The 19,792-nt window shown below is 42.1% G+C and overlaps 1 protein-coding gene across 2 annotated transcripts in view; it reads right to left on the bottom strand.

Annotated features, from left to right (window-relative positions):
- The window catches only part of RICTOR (RPTOR independent companion of MTOR complex 2), a 218,455-nt gene that overhangs the window by 99,507 nt on the left and 99,156 nt on the right, over positions 1-19,792 (bottom strand). For both annotated transcript variants that reach the window (XM_077462825.1, XM_077462824.1), the window contains exons 6-9: positions 17,166-17,229; positions 13,671-13,797; positions 10,797-10,966; positions 9,239-9,306 (exon numbers count right to left, since the gene is read on the bottom strand). In XM_077462825.1, coding sequence (XP_077318951.1) covers positions 9,239-9,306; positions 10,797-10,966; positions 13,671-13,797; positions 17,166-17,229 — 429 coding nt within the window. The remainder of the gene's footprint in view (positions 1-9,238; positions 9,307-10,796; positions 10,967-13,670; positions 13,798-17,165; positions 17,230-19,792) is intronic.

Below are 19,792 nucleotides of genomic sequence, written 5' to 3'. Positions count from 1 at the left end.
TGCACATTTTCTTGCACTAATTTTGCACGTTTTTTTTTTTTTTTTTTTTTTTTTTTTTTTGGATTTTTTAATTTTTTTTTAATTTTATTTAATTTTTCTGTGTTTTATCATTTTAGCACATTTATGCTTCATGTAGATGGTATTTTAATTTTTAATTTTCATTAATTTTATACTAATTTATGTAAAGCATCACTATCAGACCAGTTTATGCTACCACCGTGATATTTCATATATGTTTATTTATTATAGTTTGGCACCACAGTATACGTAATATACTTTAATATTCTTTTTTCACGACTAATCCACCAGCTATCACAATTAGTCTTCACCTATAGGTCTGTAAGAATTTATTTGCACGCGCACTTTAATAACTGCATATTGCCATTTAGATTAATACTTTAATAACTGCATATTGCTATTTAGATTAATAAGTTATATGGTTTGCTACATTGTAACCTGTTGCCATTGGCGTGCACTTTGAGTTTATTGTATTTTTATTTAATTTTCATTTAATTTTAAAATTTTGGGTTTTGAACCAGCACGCTGGAAAATATATATTATATACACTTTGGCCCAAAATTAGTCAGCACTTTAAGAATTATATATTGCCACACATGTGAAAATTGACCTATACAATACAATACATTTTTATACACCAACACACTACTAGTCCCCACATATAGGTATAAGCGCCATATCTATTACCCCCCTTTGTCTTTGCATCGTTCCACCCGTGGGTGGAAATCAATAGAGGCTGCTCTTACCTTTTAACTTTTCTTTTCTTTTCCTTTCTACATTCACTCTTAAGGATCCATAGCGCAACCCACCCCCCAGTTATACAGAGTGATTAGTTAGACCGGAAGTGGAGGGATTGTCACACTATTGTGGAAAAAAAAAAAAAAAAAAAAAAAAAAAAAAAAAACTTACGCCAGTGCTACAGTTTGAATTTAAAATGTATTTGTGTGAACTGTGAAGTTAAGTCATGGATTGTGGAAACTAACTAGTGTCGGATGATTGTATATAGTGTATACCACATTTACCACTGACTAATGGAGAGTTGCAATGCAAGGAGATCAGCTAAAAGTAGTTGGATCTGTATGTGCGTAATAATTCATCGAAATTTGTTGATTTAAAAAAAAAAAAAACGATTAATCGAACACGAAAACTGTAATCAGTAAGAGCTGTAAATATAAATAATTATATATATATATATATATATACACACACACACACACACACACACACACACACACAGTGAGGGAAAAATGGAAAAGTATTTGATCCCCTGCTGATTTTGTATGTTTGCCCACCGACAATGAAATGATCAGTCTACAATTTTAATGGTAGGTTTATTTTAACAGTGAAAGACAAAATAACAACAAAAATATCCAGAAAACACATTTCAAACAAGTTATAAATTGATTGGCATTTTAATGAGTGAAACAAGTATTTGACCCATTCGCAAAACATGACTTAGTACTTGGTGGCAAAACCCTTGTTGGCAATCCCAGAGGTCAGATGTTTCTTGTAGTCGGCCACTAGTTTTGCACACATCGCAGAAGGGATTTTGTCCCTCTCCTCTTTGCAGATCCTCTCCAAGTCATGAAAGTGGTTAAGCCACTATAATCTATTCATCCCATGCCCTCTGTTATATAATAATGTGTCACAGTGCCTGATCTATTTAAAAAAAATGTCGGTTATACCAGTGCTCGACAAAACCCGGTCGCCAGGTCGCATTGGCGACTAGAATCAGCGACCTTGCGCCAGGGGCAGCATAGCTGGGGGTATCCCGTCTCCGTGGACCCCCCCCCGCGATCGCGACGGGCCACGCGATCGCGTCGGGGCGCGCCGCAGGCGGCCGGTAATTGAGCCCCCGGCTTTGAGGCCTTCTGTGATCCTATGGTTCCTTCTGGGATCTGGCGCCCTCTTGTGGTGGCCGTTGGAATTACAACCAACAATGCTAATGGGCCGTTGCTAATTACAACCAACAAAGCCTGCCAGTCTTTCTCCATCCCTTTACTTAGAACCCCTAAACAAAAAAAAAAAAAAAATATATATATATATATATATATATATATATATATATATTTTTTATTATTTATTCTAACACCCTAGAGAGTAAAATGGTGGTCGTTGCAATACTGTCTGTCACACCGTATTTGCACAGCGGACTTACAAGCGCACTTTTTTTGGGGAAAAATTTTTTATTTAATAAAAAAAAAAAGACAACAGTAAAGTTAGCCCAATTTTTTTTTTTATATTGTGAAAGATAATGTTACGCCGAGTAAATCGATACCCAACATGTCATGCTTCAAAATTGCGCCTGCTCATGGAATGGCGACAAACTTTTACCCTTTAAAATCTCCATAGGCGACGTTTAAAAAATTCTATAGGTTGCACGTTTTGGGGCTAGAATTATTGCTCTTATTGCTATCTTCCCCTCACTCGTCTCCATGTCAGGCCAGGGACAGATCCAGATCGCCGTCACGGACCTGGCTCCTAACTTTTTTAGCTGGCTCCTAGATTCCAAGCAAATTTGTCAACCCCTGGGTTATACCTTATATCAGAGTGTCTCCTGGCGATCATGTGACTCCTCGGCTCTCTCATCTCCCCGGCTGAAAGCTATAGCGGGGAAGGCCGAGCACTCTCACTGATGTCAGCCGGGGAGGAGGGGAGGGGGAAGAGAGAGGAGATAGACGCTCTGATATAAGGTATAATCGGAATTTGTTTATATAGATCAGACACTGGGACACATTGTTATACATTGGGCCAGCTGATAGCCTCCCATGGCTTCCAATACCACCTCTACGCTGAGGACAACCAAATCTATTTCTCTACCCCTCAGCTCACTCCCTCTGTCTCCTCACATATCACTAATTTACTATCAGTAATGTCAGTCTGGATGTCACAGCACTTCCTCAAACTCAATCTATCCAAAACTGAACTTATAATTTTTCCTCCCCCATATGCCCCTTCCCCTGATCTCTGTCAAAATCGATGGCACAACTATAAGCCCATCCCCACATGCCAAGGTGCTAGGTGTTATCCTGGACTCTGAACTCTCCTTTAAGCCCCACATCCAATCACTGTCCAAATCCTGCCGCCTCAACCTCCGCAACATCTCCAAAATACGCCCCTTTCTAACCAATGACACAACAAAGCTCTTAATTCACTTGTTGGTCATCTCTCGCCTCGACTACTGCAACTCCCTTCTCATTGGCTCACCTCTACATAGTCCATCACATGCTGTCAGACTCATCCACCTGTCTCCGCTACTCCTCTCTGTCAATCCCTCCACTGGCTTTCGCTCGGCCAAAGAATTAAATTCAAAATACTAACAACTACGTACAAAGCCATCCGAAATTTAGCCCCCAGCTACATCACTAGCTTAGTCTCTAAATACCAACCTAATCATTCTCTTCATTCCTCTCAAGACCTCCTGCTCTCTAGCTCCCTCATCACCTCCTCCCATATCCGCCTCCAGGACTTCTCCAAAGTCTCTCCAATCCTATGGAATGCCCTACCCCAATCTGTCTGCTTATCTCCTACTCTATTAGCTTTTAGACGATCCCTGAAAACCCTTCTCTTCAGAGAAGCCTACCCCACCCACACCTAACAATTGTATTTTCATTTTCTCCATCAGCTCATCCCCCACAGTTATTACCTTTTGTTTGCACTGGACTCTCCCTCCTAGATTGTAAGCTCTAACGAGCGGGGCCCTCTGATCCCTTCTGTATTGATTTGTATTCTAAGTGTACTGTATGCCCTCATGCTGTGAAGTGCTGCGTAAACTGTTGGCGCTATATAAATCCCGTATAATAATAATAATATAAAAAGTCTACACACCCCTGTTAAAATGTCATGTTTCTGTGATGCATCACACCAAACCCCCCCCCCCCAACTGGTTCCCTAAAAAAGTGTCAGTTAGGCGTCTGATTTGTCAGCTGCAATGTCGCAGTCCCGTTAACAATCGCTGATCGCCACCATTACTAGTAAAAAATAAATAAAAATCCCATTAAAATATCCTATCGTTTGTAGATGTGATAACTTTTGTGCAAACCAATCAATGTACGCTTATTGGGAATTTTATTACTAAACATATTTAGCAGAATACATATTGGCCTAAATTGATGAAAAAATTTGATATTTTACTGGATGTGTTTTATAGCAGAAAGTTAAAAATATTGTTTTTTTTTTTCAAAATGGGCAGCCTTTTTCTGTTTAGCGCACAAAAAATAAAAAACGCAGAGGTGATCAAATACCACCAAAAGAAAGCTCTATATGTGGGGAATAAAAAGGACATCAATTTTATTTGGGTACAGCATCGCAATACCACACAATTGTTAAAGTAACACAGTGTCATATCGCAAAAATGGCCTGGTCATTAACCACTTGCCTACAGGGCACCTTCACCCCCTTCCTGCCCAGGCCATTTTTCATCTTTCAGTGATGTCGCACTTTGAATGACAATTGCGTGGTCATGCAACGCTCTACCCAAATTCATTTTTATTCAGATATAGCTTTCTTTTGCTGGTATTTAATCACTGCTGGGTTTTTTATTTTTTTTACTTAAAAAATAAGATCGAAAATTTTGAAAAAAAATTAATAAAAAAAGTTTTTCTTAGTTTGTCAGTAAATTTTGTAAATAAATTCATTTTTCTTCATCACTGATGGGCACTGGATTAGGTGGCACCGATGAGGAGGCACTAATCTGCCACAATGGTGAGCACTGATAGGGGGTGCTGGTGGGCAGCACTGATAAGTAGGCACTGAACTGTAGCAGTGACTGGCATCACTAATGGGCACCGATTGGTGTCACTGGGGGGCTTTACTATAATCAGGGAACTGATGATCAGTTCCCTGATTACATGTCCGGGTGTTTCCTGCGTGGAGAAGCCACTGATCGGCTCTCCTCACCACATACTCTGTCAGTGTGAGGCAATGAAAGTCGATCACCGGCACATCAGCATTTACATGTGACCGGCTGTGATTGGACACAGCCAATCATGGTTAAAGAGCCAAGTGATCAGCTCTTTACAGAGATTGGGGACACACCAAGTCCTAGCAACACAACGCAGGCGAGTGAGAGCGGCCATTCTGGGTGCCGTTATAGGACATCCACCCAGAACGAGAGCCGCATCGCCCCTCTGTCATTTGACGGTGGGTGGGCAGGCGGGAAGTGGTTAAGGAGGTAAAACCTTCCAGGGCTGAAGTGGTTAAAATGCAAATCAAGTTATAACTTTTTTGAAATGCGTTTTTCTGCACATTTTTGTTGTTATTCTGTCTCTCACGGTTAAAATAAAACCTACCATTAAATTCTAGACTGATAATTTCTTTGTCAGTGGGCAAATGTGCAAAATCAGCAGGGGAGTACATACTTCTCGCTCCCTCTCTCCATATATATAGATTTTAATTTTAGGAGATGCACCTGTATAAACACATACATATATGATCTTTCACATAAAAGTCAGCAGTGGATGTTTCTGAACAGAGGTCTGGAAGATGCAGTGTTGTGTTAACATGGTACACAACACCTCATCAGCTGTGTGCCACATTTAATGACAAGACAACACCTCATAGTGAGGATTCACAGTACTGAAGGTGATATAACATCAGCTGATGCAACTGGAAATTCTTAAATAATTACTAGTCAAAACTGTTCCTAATACAGCAGAGCACTAGCAATATAGCTTAAAGGATAAGTTCAACTTTAGTAACATGTTGCACTCATATTTAGTGTGTAACATGTAATACCATTTCCCCGAAAATAAGACCTAGCGTGATTGTTGGTGATGGCTGCAATATAAGCCCTACCCTGTTTCCCTGAAAATAAGCCCTACCCTGAAAATAAGACCTACAAGGACTTTGACTTTAGGGCTTATTTGGGCATCAGCAGAGCGGACATGGTCCTGTCATCTGCCTGCTCAGCGGGGGATCAGCAGACAAATCCCCCATAGAGCAGGCAAATCTGCTGGACAGAGTCCGTACCATGTGAAAGGGGTCTTACCAGGAGCGGCTGGTCCATTAGGGGCACTTCTATGATTTATTTTTTGCAGCCCATGTTTAGAGCCTGAGGCTCCAATTGAAAAAGGTTGGGCTCAGGGCGCAGAGCATTGCACCCTGAACCCACCCACTTTTGACAATAGCGAAGTAATATTGGCTATTGTCTTCAGGCTTCTCCTCCTGGCCAATCAGTATGGATTGGGTTGGCTGGAAGGAGAAGCTGAGGAAGCCATGGGGGGGTGTGGAGTGGGGTGGACCGTCACCGTGGAGGGGTGAGTGCGTTGGGGGAACCGTCACCATAGAGGGATGAGTTTGGTCCATTTCCATCTAACCAGAATCATAAAGAATAGCATGCCGTGTCCGTGTCCGCTGAACAATTCTGATATAACCTTATGGACATTAACGTGACCATAAGCTTATAGAAGAGGGAGACATGAGGTCTGTACGGAGTACGGACTTGGCCACCTGCGGGCACTTTTAGGTCTGTACGGCATATGGACCTGGCAGTGAAAGGGCTAAAAACACCATGTCATACTTAACCTCCGCTGTGCTGTTGGTTTTGCACAGAGTGGCCCCGTTCCTCCTCTTTTGGGGTCCCTCAGCGGCGCTCCTGGCTTCCTCTTCTTCTCGTCAGAGAAGCGATCTCCTTCCTGGACACCCATGCAGGCACGCTCCTGTGTCCTGCTTCTGTGTTTGTCTATTGACACAGAGAGCAGGACTCATCATTGTATTTGATTGACAGCAGTGGGAGCCAATGGATATGCTGCTATCAATCCATCCAATCAGGACACGAGACACCGGCCAAAGGTGGTGTGCTTGTTCCTGTCGTGGGAAACACAGGGCTCAGGTAAGTATAACAGGGGCTCGGGTTGCTGAGTGACAAAAGTTTTTTCACCTTAATGCATAGTATGCATTAAGGTGAAAAAACATGAGAGTTTACAACCCCTTTAACTGCAGATCAGGTCTCCATGCTGGCTGTGCAGTCTGGCAGGACTGGATGCACATAACTACAATCCCTGTGGGAGTTGATTTACTAAAACTGGAGCGTGCAAAATATGACAGCTGTGTATGGTAGCCAATCAGCTTTCCAACTTCAGCTTGTTAAATTAAGCTTTGACAAAAAAAAAAAAAGACGCTGATTGGTTTCAATGTAGAACTGCACCAGATTTTGCACTCTCCGTTTTAGTAAATCAACCCTTTTGGTGAAACAGCTCTCATACATGTATTTTGTTTGTGTATTTAGTAGAGTTGCACCTATACTAGTATCGGTGCCGATACAGTGTGTTAAAGAAGTCTGGTAATTGGAGCTGTGAAAAAAAAAAAAAAAAGCAGCTGGCAATGTTTATTAAACACATTGATCCGTGCTGAAACACTAAAATAAAAAGAAACATGGTTTCTTTTTGTATCTTTCTGTTTCTTCATCTGCAGATCAAAGGGATGAACAAATGTTCCTCTGTTTAACCCTTAATTTAATCTAATCAGCTTTAATAAACTCCCGATTCTCCTCCATTTAATTATTTTTCTGCTCTTTTTTTTCACGTCTATTTTATAAACGATAAACAAAACTTTTTTTTTTTTTGCTTTGTTAATGAATATTTTTGAACATATATACGAACATATATTTACACATTTCACATTGAAAAAGTGCAAAATTAAAAACAAAAATCTATTTATTTCATATGTAAATAACTTTTCAATGCTTTGTACCATTGCTGACAGCTGAAGTGAAAACAAAACAGTTGCAGTAGTACTGGTAGTATGTATTCGCGAGTAATAAAAAAATAAATAAAAGAAAAGTAAAGTATCGGTACTCGTACTCTTAAAAAAAATAAATAAAATGGTATCGGTTCATCCCTAATATTTAGCCATTTGCCTGGAGAATTAACTATAAAGCGGGAGTCCGCCGGGACTCTGCGTTTTTTTTTTTTTTTTTAAAGTCAGCAGCTACAAATACTGCAGCTGCTGACTTTTAAAATAGTGACACTTACCTGTCCAGCGCACCCGCGATGTCGGCACCCGAAGCCGATCTGTAGATCGGTGCTCGGGTGCTGCCGCCACCATCTTGGGTATGGGAATCAGGAAATGGAGCCTTTCGGCTTCATTTCCCGGTTCCCTACTGCGCATGCGCGAGCCGCGCTGCGCAATGAGGACGGTCCCCGCTGCCTCTGGGATCTGTGTGTTTCCCAGCAGGCAGCGGGGCACTTGCGGAAGGGGGCGGGCATTTGCGGAAAGGGGCGTAATCTACGCCCCTTTCCGCAGAGAGCTAGCCCAGAAGTGGGTGCAGTTACCTGGATTATCCAGGTAATTGCACCCCCCTCCCCCCTGAAAGGTGCCAATTGTGGCGCCGGAGGGGGGGGGGGGGGGATTTCCGATGAGCGGAAGGTCCATTTTAGGGTGGACCTCCGCTTTAAGTCCACTTGACTTTTACAGGTAAACCTGACATTTATATACAAGTTTAGCTACCTATAGGCATTTTTGTTCTCTGGAAATACTGAGGGTTTTATTATGCTGACACATGTACACTTTTCCATCACATGCATACTTTAATTACCTTGGCTAGTGACAGGTTTACTTGTGCCCCTAACAGTGCCCACTGGCTGAGAAATTGAACTGAACACCAAGGCCCATTTTAAATGGGGCAGATTTAATTCCGATCAGCTCACAATCCTCTGATCAGAGCAGGCAAATGATACATCTTTGGTTTCTGCAGCGTGGACACGGACAGCTGGCCACAATGCTTTCCAGGCTCCTAAAACAAAAAATAATAAATGCACTTTTTGTTACCTCCAAAAAAATATGCATTTATTATTTTTTGTTAAAAGGTGAACTTATCCTTTAAAAAGAGTCAGCACTGGCCTAATATTTACAGCTGCAAAAAACCTCCAAATTGTAGCAGCAAGTTTTTAATCTGCAAAAAAAAGGTGCTTAAATCATTTATGGCATTCAATCCTAATAAAACGAGTGCAATTGTTATTTTTATTATGATTTCTTTATACAAGGTCTGATTTAGAATCACCATGCTGGGTCATCACGGCACTACTTGTTTGTTCCCATGTTAGTGAGGGTTTCCTCCATGGCCTTCCCTGTCTGTGTACGTCTATAATAAGGGCACTGAACTGTGAGCTCCACAAGGATAGCGAAAGGTGGGAAATGTTCAGCATACGCGGCATAAATGCAGAACAATATACTGCTTTATAAACATGATAACTGAATAAGAGAAACTGTATGCACTTACTTGAGCTGTCCTTCCGCTGTGTCTGGATTGTGCCTGTAGTGAAAGTCTGTGTATGGCGCTAAGATTTGCTAAAACAAAAATAAACAACAATTAGAGCGTTTTTGTAAGGTGAAGAGTTTATGCAAGAATAGCTGGTAAATGCAGCATTTTCTTTAAAGCAGAGTTCCACTCATTTAAAAGTCAGCAGCTACAATAAGTGTAGCTGCAGACGTTTGGAGCCCTTTCACACTGCCAGCTTTAGTTTTAGTGGCGCTTAAGACCCCTTTCACACTGGAGGAGTTTTGCAGGCACTTTAGCGCAAAAAATAGTGCCTGAAAAGCATCTGAAAAAAGCCTCATCTGCAATCCCAGTGTGAAAGCCTGAGTGCTTTCACACTGGGGCACGGTGTTGGCAGGATGTCAAAAAAAAGTCCTGCAAGCAGCTTCTTTGCAGCACTTTAGGTGCGGTGAATACATTGAAATCAATGTGCAGCACCGCCGAAGTGCCTGCAAAGCGCCTCGGCAGTGGTGCTTTTAAACCTTTATTCAGGCGCTAGCGGTGGTTAAAAGCGCCCGACGCCCAAAAAGCGCAGCAAAGGCAACGGTAAAGCACCTCTAAAACTAGCGACGCTTTACTGCCGATGCCCTGTGCTGGCTGTGTGAAAGGGCTCTTAACCATCGTTTTTGCAGTGCTTTTCGGGCACTTTTAACCCCCGAATAAAGGGATAAACCACCCGCTCCTAAAGCGCCTCAAAGAAGTTGCTTGCAGGACTTTTTTTTTTTACATCCTGCCAGCGCAGTGCCCCAGTGTGAAAGCACTCGGGCTTTCACACTGGGATTGCAGATGAGGCTTTTTTCAGGTGCTTTACAGATGACAATTTTAGTGCTAAAGCGCCTGAAAAACGTCTCCAGTGTGAAAAGGGTCTTAATAATCAGACACTCGCCTGTCCTACGGTCCAGCGATGTGGGCTCACGAAGCCCCGCTCCTCTCCCCCTCCTCTCTGAGGCGCAGACATTCAAACTGTGGGTGCATGGCTGTGACTTGGCTCTGGTGCCCCCCATAGCCAGCTGCTTGCTGTCGGGGCACTCGACGGGAGGCAGGGGCCAGTAGCACTGACGAGGGACCCGAGAAGGAGGAGGATGTGCAAATACACTGCACAGAGCAGGTAGGTATAACATGTTTGTTATTTTTATAGAAAAATAAACAAGACTTTACAAGCACTTTGAATCACGTCTGATTTGTAGTCAGCCCTCACTGACAATTTAATAGGGCTACTCGATAAATTCCTACAGGCAGCAATGCAGAAACCAAAACAGATCCAAGGCTTAAATAGATCAAAATTATAAAATTTTGTAGGCGATACAAGAGTCCATCATAATAGTGTAGGAAAAGGACAGACCATTAACATAAAACAACCATCTAGAAACTGGCAGCAATACACTTGACTGGTTGCAGTTTATTCCTTTAGGGGAGTGTTCTTTTTCACAAATTACTAATTATTGCTCCTACCTAGTAGTAGCTATTAGTATTTCTTGAGAAGCTGAATGCAAAGTCAGTGCATAAACAAGGTGGCACCTACCTCTAATTCAACATCAGCGCGCACATATTGTCGTGTCTTTGGATGATTGAGAAGGTGCAGGACGGTGGTGATGAGAGCCTCATTTATTCGGCTTAACTGGCAGTCAATCACATTTTTCAGGATAGTACTCAGACCACCTCTAAGCGCCACAACTTCTGGGTTCTGAAGAGCTGAATCAAGAACAAAAAAACAAATAATGGTTACAGGAATCATCTACAGGTAAATAGCGCTAAACTGAAAGCCAATATAAATAATTAGGTGACTGACAAATTGCAAACAAGAAATATACAAAAAAAATATGAGCAAAGGCAGGGGTCAACAACATTTTAACACAGAACATCCTGTTAACCATGATATGGCTTCAACCATGGTAGAGCTTCAACCATGATAGAGCTTCAACCATGATATAACTAAATAGAAGCGCATAAACACATTTGGAAAGGAAAATGTATTTTTAAGCTGAAATACAAGGGAACAACTAAATAGACAGATGAAGTACATGCAAGAAAGCTTTACTTGTCTCTCCCCTACCGTGAGCTTGATGCGTAAAAATAGGAAGTAGGAGACTGATGAGCTAATCGTTGTTTAACCACTTGCCACCCGCCCTATAACAGATACACGGTGGCATAGTGGTTTCCAAAACCTGACCGGACGTCATATGACGTGATCAGGATTTTGAGCCACTGCGCTCCCCCGGGTGCACGCATTGTGGCGATCATTGTTGCGAGGTGTCTATGATCTCGGTAAAGAGTCTCCGACGGAGACTCTTTACCACGTGATCAGCCGTGTCCAATCACGGCTGATCACAGTGTAAATAGGAAGAGCCGGTGATCGGCTTTTCCTCACTCGCGTCTGTCAGACGCGAGTAGAGGAGAGCCGATCGGCTGCTCCTCTGACGGGGGGGAGGGGTCTGTGCGGCCCCCCTCCGAGGATACCCACACTGGACCGCTAGGGATGCCCAGCACAAGGTATGCCACCCTAGACCAGGGATTCCAGTCAGTGCCCACAATGGATACCACCTATCCATACCCATCCATGCCGCCCATCCATGCAAATCCGTGCCAGCTATCAGTGCCCATCAGTGGCACCCATCAGTGCCACATATCAGTGCCCATCAATGCCACCTCATCAGCGCCACTTCATTGGTGCCACCTCATCGGTGCCCATCAGTGTAGCCCAATCAGTGCCTATCAGTGAAGGAGAAAATGTACTTAAATTACAAAGTTTTGAAACTGAAACAAAAAAAGCATTATTTTAAAAAATTTCGGTATTTTTTTTATTTGTTTAGCAAAAAATAAAAACCGTAGAGGTGATCAAATACCACCAAAAGAAAGCTCTATTTGTCGGGAACAAAATGATACAGTGTAGCATGACCGCGCAATTGTCATTCAAAGTACGACAGCGCTGAAAGCTCAAAATTAGTCTGGGCAGGAAGGTGTTTAAGTGCCTGTTATTGAAGTGGTTAACTCTGCTTTCTCCTACTATCAGCATATCCTTTGTTAGCATCTGAGCACTGCAGTAAAACTGACTGATTACATGCGCAGGTTCATTTTCTTAGCTCTGCTGTACAGCTATTGCAAGAGGGTAACACCTGGCCAAATTCAGGTATTTGTTCTGCTTAAAGCAGATCTCCGCATTTAATGTCCATTTAAATAGTTTGTTTGGTCCAAAGCAGGCACAAACAAACTGTTTACTGCACTAACAACTGTGCTTGCTGGGTGTGCTGTATGAACTCTTTGTAGCCTCAGTTACATACAATATACAGTGCTGCGGCAATGGGATGGGAACTTCCCACTCCCAGAACAAAATGGAGTCGGACTGAGTGACACTCTGCCATTCACAGGAAGCTTTGTATTCTATGAATGAATACAAATGTTCCTGATTGGCTGAAGCAGAGAGAGGTGGGCAGAGGACATCACAATTTCCATCTCAACCAGAGGAAGCTTTGTATTTATTAATAGAATACAAATCTTCCCATGAATGGCTGAGCACCACTGAGCCTAACTCCATTTAGTTTCGGGAGCGGCACAGGAATACCCCATCTCACTACCGGTATAGTATATGTAGCTTAGCCTACATACAGTTAATAAAGCGTGCCTAACAAGCGAAGTAAACAGTTTGAGCCAACGATTTAAAGAGACATTAAAGGTAGAGATTGACAAATCGGGTATGAGCTGAAGTTCAGAAACTTGCAAGCAACTGTTGCTGCAATATTCACAAACTAACCATTTGTAGTTCTGACTCCCACAGAAGTTGTAGAGATTTCAGGTATGTAAACAATGCTGATTGCTAGGCAGGACTGAATGGGTACAATTAGAATCTAGTCTCGCTCAGTCTCTGCATTATGTTGCTATAAACTGTGGGTGGTGATCACAAAACACAGTACTTCATACTTGCCTGCTCACTGTCCACAAAATCGCCCAGAAGCTACAAGGGACATGTCGTTTCCAGAAATGACATGCGTTGCACACCAGAGGATCCTCCTGGTGCCCATAGATCGCAAAAAGCTTTAGAGTGAAAGGACGACATCCCAGGAATTTTTTATTTTTTTTGCAGTTATTGACAAATAGTTTACAAACGTAAAGTGTGGGTGTATTGGCTACTGTGAGACATTCTAAATTTGGGGAATTGTGTTGATACTCAAGCCTTACCCACTCCCTTTCTTGCTCCTATGCCGTCCCCTGTATGTTGGGCTATTGAGGATTGCTGCAATTTGATTTTTAATAATCACAATAGTATTTTCTTTTAAATTTGAATGTAAAACCGGTTATTCCAGATAAAAAAAACATGGCGATAGCGGTGTATGTAGTGGATTTCAGAAAGCGGGAGTTGTATTGGCTCCTCTTCTTCTTTTTGGGAGACCATTGACCTTACCTAGTTCACAGATGATTGCGATACAGGCTCGAACCATTCTGTCCCTCTCTTGAAGGCCATCATTTCCAACTGCTATCAAAGAATTGGTTAGAGAACTAGGGAATAAGGAAGCATTCACAGTAATCATCTGCAAAACACAAGCAAATGATTACATAAGCATAGCTGTCGGCAGCCTTGGGAACACAGATTAGTTGATGTCAAGCCAGATTAGCATTCAGTGCTTACTCAAGTACACTCCAACTGTATCTCAATGGAAGAATTACTTTACAGAAGAGTTATGAAAAGGGACGGCAAATGGTATGCTAAGAACTGGCTGGATCACCAGATGAAAACAAAATAAAAAACAGAACTAATACAGCCATCACATCTAACTAATGGTAAGCTGCAATCTAATAAATGTTTGTTTTTAGGTTTAACACCACTTCAAAATGTAAAACCTGCTAACATTAAGTTGCCTTGAATTTGAATATTATTGAGATTTCTTTTCTTTTTTTTTTTTTACTGAGGAAAACTTGCACATTGTAAATAATGGGCTACATTTTAGCTCAGTAATAATAATAAAATAAAAAAAGACGCTGTACTGAGCTTTTTCCAAACTGCACTGCGCAAGAACCCTGAAAGTTAAACTAAAGTTTTTTATTGTTTTTTTTTTTTAAATAACAAGCATCATACTTACCTCCACTGTGCAGCTCGTTTTGCATAGAGTGGCCCCAAACCTGCTCTTCTGGGGTCCCTCTGTGGCTCTCTCAGCTCCTCCCCACATCAGATAACCCCCTGTGATAAGCAGGGGGGAGAGTTAGCTTACGGGTGTGCTCCCAAATCCAGCATTCGGTGTTCATAAATGCCGAATGCAGGACTCAGCCTCGTCCCCCGGCGGCCACGTCATTAGATTTAATTGACAACAAGCGGGAGCCAATGGCTGCGCCCCTATCAATCTATCCAATCAACAGCCGAGGACATCCTAGTAGAGAGACGGCGTGTCCCCATGGGACAAGTTCGAGGGTTCAGGTAAGCTTGTAGTGGTTCTAAAAGCCCAAGGTTTTTTACCTTCATGCATAGAAGGTATACTTACCTGAGCCACATCTCAATCCTGTGATGTGCATGACAGCAGAGGCTCTCCCCCAGGTCTCTCTCTCTTCACTGGCTCACACAGCAGTGAGAGCAACTGGCTCCTGCTGAAGTCAAACCGAGCCAGCAAGCCAATGAAGAGAGAGCTGGGGAGCGGGGCCGAGTCACGCTGTGTGTGTGAATGGGCGCCCAGAGCAAGCTTAGCAAAAGACTTGGTATTGGGGCACTCGGTGGGGGGGGAGGAGCCAGGACCGCTGCCAGGGACCCCAAAAAAGAAGGATCAGGGCTGCTCTGTGCAAAACCATTGCACAGAGCAGGTATGACTTTTTGTATATATATAAAAAAAAAAAAAAAAAAAAACTTACCTTTAGAATCACTTTAATAGTACACCTGTTATTTTTAGACGTTACTAAACAAACTCTCTGACAACTAGAGGTGTCTGAAAATAAACAAACTGTACAAATCTTCACAAGTTCCCCTGGATGCCCCAAGACCTGGGGTACTCCAATATGCTAACTCCCTCTACCTCTGGTAAAGTTGAATGTGGTCCTGCCCCTCCTTGCACCCCATTAGGCCGGGTTCACACCGCTGCGATGCGGGAACGCCGCGAATCCGCGGCGTTTTCCCGCATCGCATTACTCCCGCCGGCAGTTCACACTGCCCTATGCGGACGGCTGGGAGTGTCAATGATATGTTAATGACACCCCCAGATCCGTCCGCATATCGCAGTGCGATCTGCCGACTCGCACAGGAATCGGATCGCATGGTGTGAACCCCCATGCGATCCGATTCTGTTGCGGACCAAAAAAAGGGTCCCGTGCGAATTTGCTGCGGGACCGATGCGAATTCAGCCATACTATCTGTATGGCTGAACTCGCATCGCTACATAGATCGGATGTGATTTGCGGTGCGAATCACATCCGGATCTCCCCCCGCAGCAGTGTGAACCCAGCCTTACTGTCCCATTAGTATGGAGAGAAATGTCATTGACTGAAGGCAGCAGAAGACGATAAAAACAAAACAAAATAGGAAACAGCACGACAACTAATAATTTAGTGACAGCAAAAATAATGAAGATACAGATAATTCTACTACCACTACTAATAATCAAGCCTAGAAGAAAAACAAACATTATACATACATACGGACTGTCTAAAGAAAAATCTAGGACACAGTAAAAATGGAAAGTCCTAATCATAGAGTGCTGACTACATCACCAAGAGTGGCAATAGGCGTGTATCTATAGGAAACAAGGGGCTCTAGCTGCTGCTGAAGAATGCATTACTTATGCATCAAACTTGGGTTCAGCTTTACATCCCACCCCAAGAATTTGCTTGATCTAATGGACCGAGAGCAGAGGTCATACGAGGACGTGTACACGCATACAGAACGGCAGCAGTACAGACGGTGTTTATATAGTCAACAGATGACTGTAGATGTGCAACCAAAGCAAGTTCTGTTTTGGTACATATGTATGAAACAAAGAATGTTTGTCGAGTTCCAGACATGCTGCACTGATGAAGCACGCTGACCGAATTTCCCACATCCAAAGCAACAGATTACACACAGGCCTCAACAACATTATCCACTGCTTTCATTGTAAACCTATTTGAAATGGGTACAGCAAGCATGTCACACACACCAAATGAAAGAGAAGATCTGCCCCAGGAAACTAGAAGAGATTTATAGCGTGGAGCCAGAGCGACAAAACAGCAATAAACTAAACTGCAGAATTGAACGGCAGCTAGTTCAATGAGAAGAAGATTACTAGAACTCACAATTTTAAAAGAAAATTCCTGCTTTTGAAATTAAATGTTTACATGAATATTGTAAATGTATATATGTGTGTGTGTGTATATATATATATATATATATATATATATATATATATATATATACACACACACACACACACACACACACACACACACACAAACACATTACTGTGCAAGAGTGTTAAAAGTGTAAATTAAGAATGCTTTCATAAATAGAAGTGTTAGTAGTTTATTTTTGTCAATTAACAAAATGGAAAGTTAGACCCCGTTCACACCGAGGTGTATTTCAGGCATTTTAGTGCTAAAAATAGTGCCTGTAAAGCGCCTGTAAAGCGCCTGAAAAGCACCTCATGCTGGGGCGGTGCGCTTTGGGGATGTGGGGGAAGAAAAAAAGTCCTGCAAGCAGCATCTTTTGGGCGGTTTGGGAACAATGTATACGCTGCTCCAAAACAACCTGTCCATTGAACTTTTACCCTTTTTTCGCCCGCTAGCGGGAGTTAGAAGCATCCAGCTAGCAGTTTGAAAATCGCAGCAAAAACTACGGTAAAGTGCCGCTAAAACTATTGGTGCTTTACAGCTAACGCACCCCCCGCCCTAGTGTAAAAGTAGCCTAAATGAACGCAAAAGAGAAATAATTAGATATGTACTGTACCTTTCTGACAAGTCGAAGTGCTTGCGTCCTCTCTACTTCATTGCTTTGCTGTATATCTACGCACCTAAAAGGCAAAACAAACGCATGATTATCCTGACAATAAACAGTCAAAATCAAAGTTTATACTGAAATTCTGAGTCTTATGGGTTATGGAAAAAAAAAAAAAAAAAAGAGCATGAGAGGGAGGAGTCAGTGCTCCAACTCATTGAGCCTGAGCTACTGAACTCGATAAACAGGCTTTTACAGGAATTAGTGAAAGCAAGCCCAAAGCGTCACCTACTAGTTTGATATAAGAATACATATGATTTTTACACATAATAGTTTATATTTACCCAACTATTTCTTATTTTTTGACCATAATAAAGAAAACATACAAAATACTATGCATTCCCCTTAATATTATCAACTATGTTTGAAAATATCTTTACAACCTACACACTAATCTTTTCACTGCATCCATTTAGCCTGCTGATTCTATCCCAGTACCATATTTGCAACAATAGACCACAAGGGAAGAGGAATCAGGGAATTGATTACTTTAAGTTGTAATTTTATTTTATTTTAGTTTTTTATGCTGCCATGGCCACATATCACAGACACAGCTGTCTCTCTAGCCTTAAAAATCCGGAAAGATTGTCAGATGTAAAAATGGCTTTTTACATTTCTGACTTAACTACTTGTAGACTTGCCCACCGTTCTGCACCAGATTGCATACCTAGTACGTCATCTGACACTTCCGGGTCTGGGGCGTGCATTGCCGGCGACCCACTTGATGTCCACCAGCCCCCGCCAATTACACAGGACACAGGCAGAAAGATAATCTGCATATGTAAACAAGGCATATTGCTGTTCTGTCAGAAGGGAAGGTATTGATCTTGGAAGATGGATCTTTGCCTTCCCCTAGTCAAAGCACTCCCCCCCCTCCCCCCAGTGAGTAAGCACAGGCTAGGCACACGGTTAACCCTTTGATCTCCCCTGATGTTAACCCCTTCCAAGCCAGTGTCATTAGTACAGTGACAGTGCTTTTTTTTTTTTTTAAGCACTGATCACTGTATTAGTGTCACTGGTACCCAAAAAGTGTCAGTTAAGTGTCTGATTTGTCCATCACAATATCGCCGCCATTAATAGTAAATAAAAATATTCCATAGTTTGTAGACACTATAACGTTTGCGCAAACCAATCAATATAAACTTATTTTTACCAAATATTACCAAGAATACATATTGGCCCAGATTGATGAAGAAGTTCGATTTTTTTTTTTTACTTTTTTTTTATTGGATATGTTTTATAGCAGAAAGTAAAAAATTGTGTTCTTTGTTTTAAAAAAATTGTCGATCTTTTTAGGTTTAGTGTGCAAAAAATAAAAACCGCAAAGGTGATCAAATACCACCAAAAGAAAGCTCTATTTGTGGGGCAAAAAAGGGCATACATTTTATTTGGGTACAGCACTGCACGACTGCGCAATTGTAAGTTAAAATAACAGCGCCGTATCGCAAAAAAAAAATGGCCTGGTCACGAAGGGGGTTAAATCTTCTGGAGGTCAAGGGGTTAATAACTTGCTGACAGGACTTTTCTTATAGGTATGTCAGTCAGCAAGAGATATTACCAGGATCAAGGCTGCAGCCATCATTCTGCTACCGAGATGTGGACAGCATTACAGCTGCCCAATCATTTTCACAGCACTGTGAAGAATGCCCTCACGTACCAGGGAAAGCATTGCTATCTTTCAGTAGATATTAAAGATTATTATATTATTTAATATTAATACAGATATTTTTTTTTCCTGTAAAGTAAAAGGCATAATGTGCTAGTATGCATTGCCCTTTCTTCAGAGAGCATGCGCCGATGACATCAGCGCAGTATACAGTACGGTGCACGTTTAGGAGATATGTACAGTACCTATAGGTGAGCCTTATTCTAGGATTATCAATAGGTACAAAGTATACAGGAAGGTTTACATCCTCTTTAACCACTTGAGGTCCGGGCCATAGCCGATTGACGGCTATAGCGTGGACCTCAATTTCTGGGAGGAAATCATAGGACCACCATAGGACATCCTCCCCTGTGTACGCTCCCTGCGCATGCCTCCAAGTCACGGAGACTCGGCTGATCACCAATGCCGGTCCTGGCCCCTTACCATGTGATCAGCTGTCAGCCAATGACAGCTGATCACATGATGTAAACAAAAGCTTGGTGAACGTTTTTTTTTCTCCTCACGCTAACAGTGTGAGGAGAAAAAAAAGACGAACGCCAGCTTATGTTAAAGGGACATCGGTCCCGAAGAGGAAGGAGGCACATCTGTCCCCTCTGTGCCATTTAGTACCCCCTGCCAGTGCCACCTGTCATTGTGCCCATAGTGCCCACCAGTGCCACCTATCAATGCCCACAAGTGCAACCTATCAATGCCCACCAGTGGTGCCAATCAGTGGCACCTAGCAGTGCTGCCTATCAGTGTAAGCAATCAGTGCCCATCACTGCCACCCTTCAGCATACATCGATGAAGGAGAAAAATTACCTGTTTACAAAATTTTATAATATAAAACAATATTATTATTTTTTTATTTGGTCTTTTTCAAAATTTTTTTAACAAAAAATAAAAACCGCAGAGGTGATCAAATACCACCAAA

The sequence above is a fragment of the Lithobates pipiens genome, unplaced genomic scaffold (genome assembly GCF_037356315.1).
Source record: "Lithobates pipiens isolate NorthernLeopardFrog02 unplaced genomic scaffold, aLitPip1_a1.2 Scaffold_3, whole genome shotgun sequence".
NCBI classification, from domain to species: Eukaryota; Metazoa; Chordata; class Amphibia; order Anura; family Ranidae; genus Lithobates; species Lithobates pipiens.
Note: the sequence above shows the minus strand (reverse complement) of the source record. Positions and strands in the feature narration are given on the sequence as shown.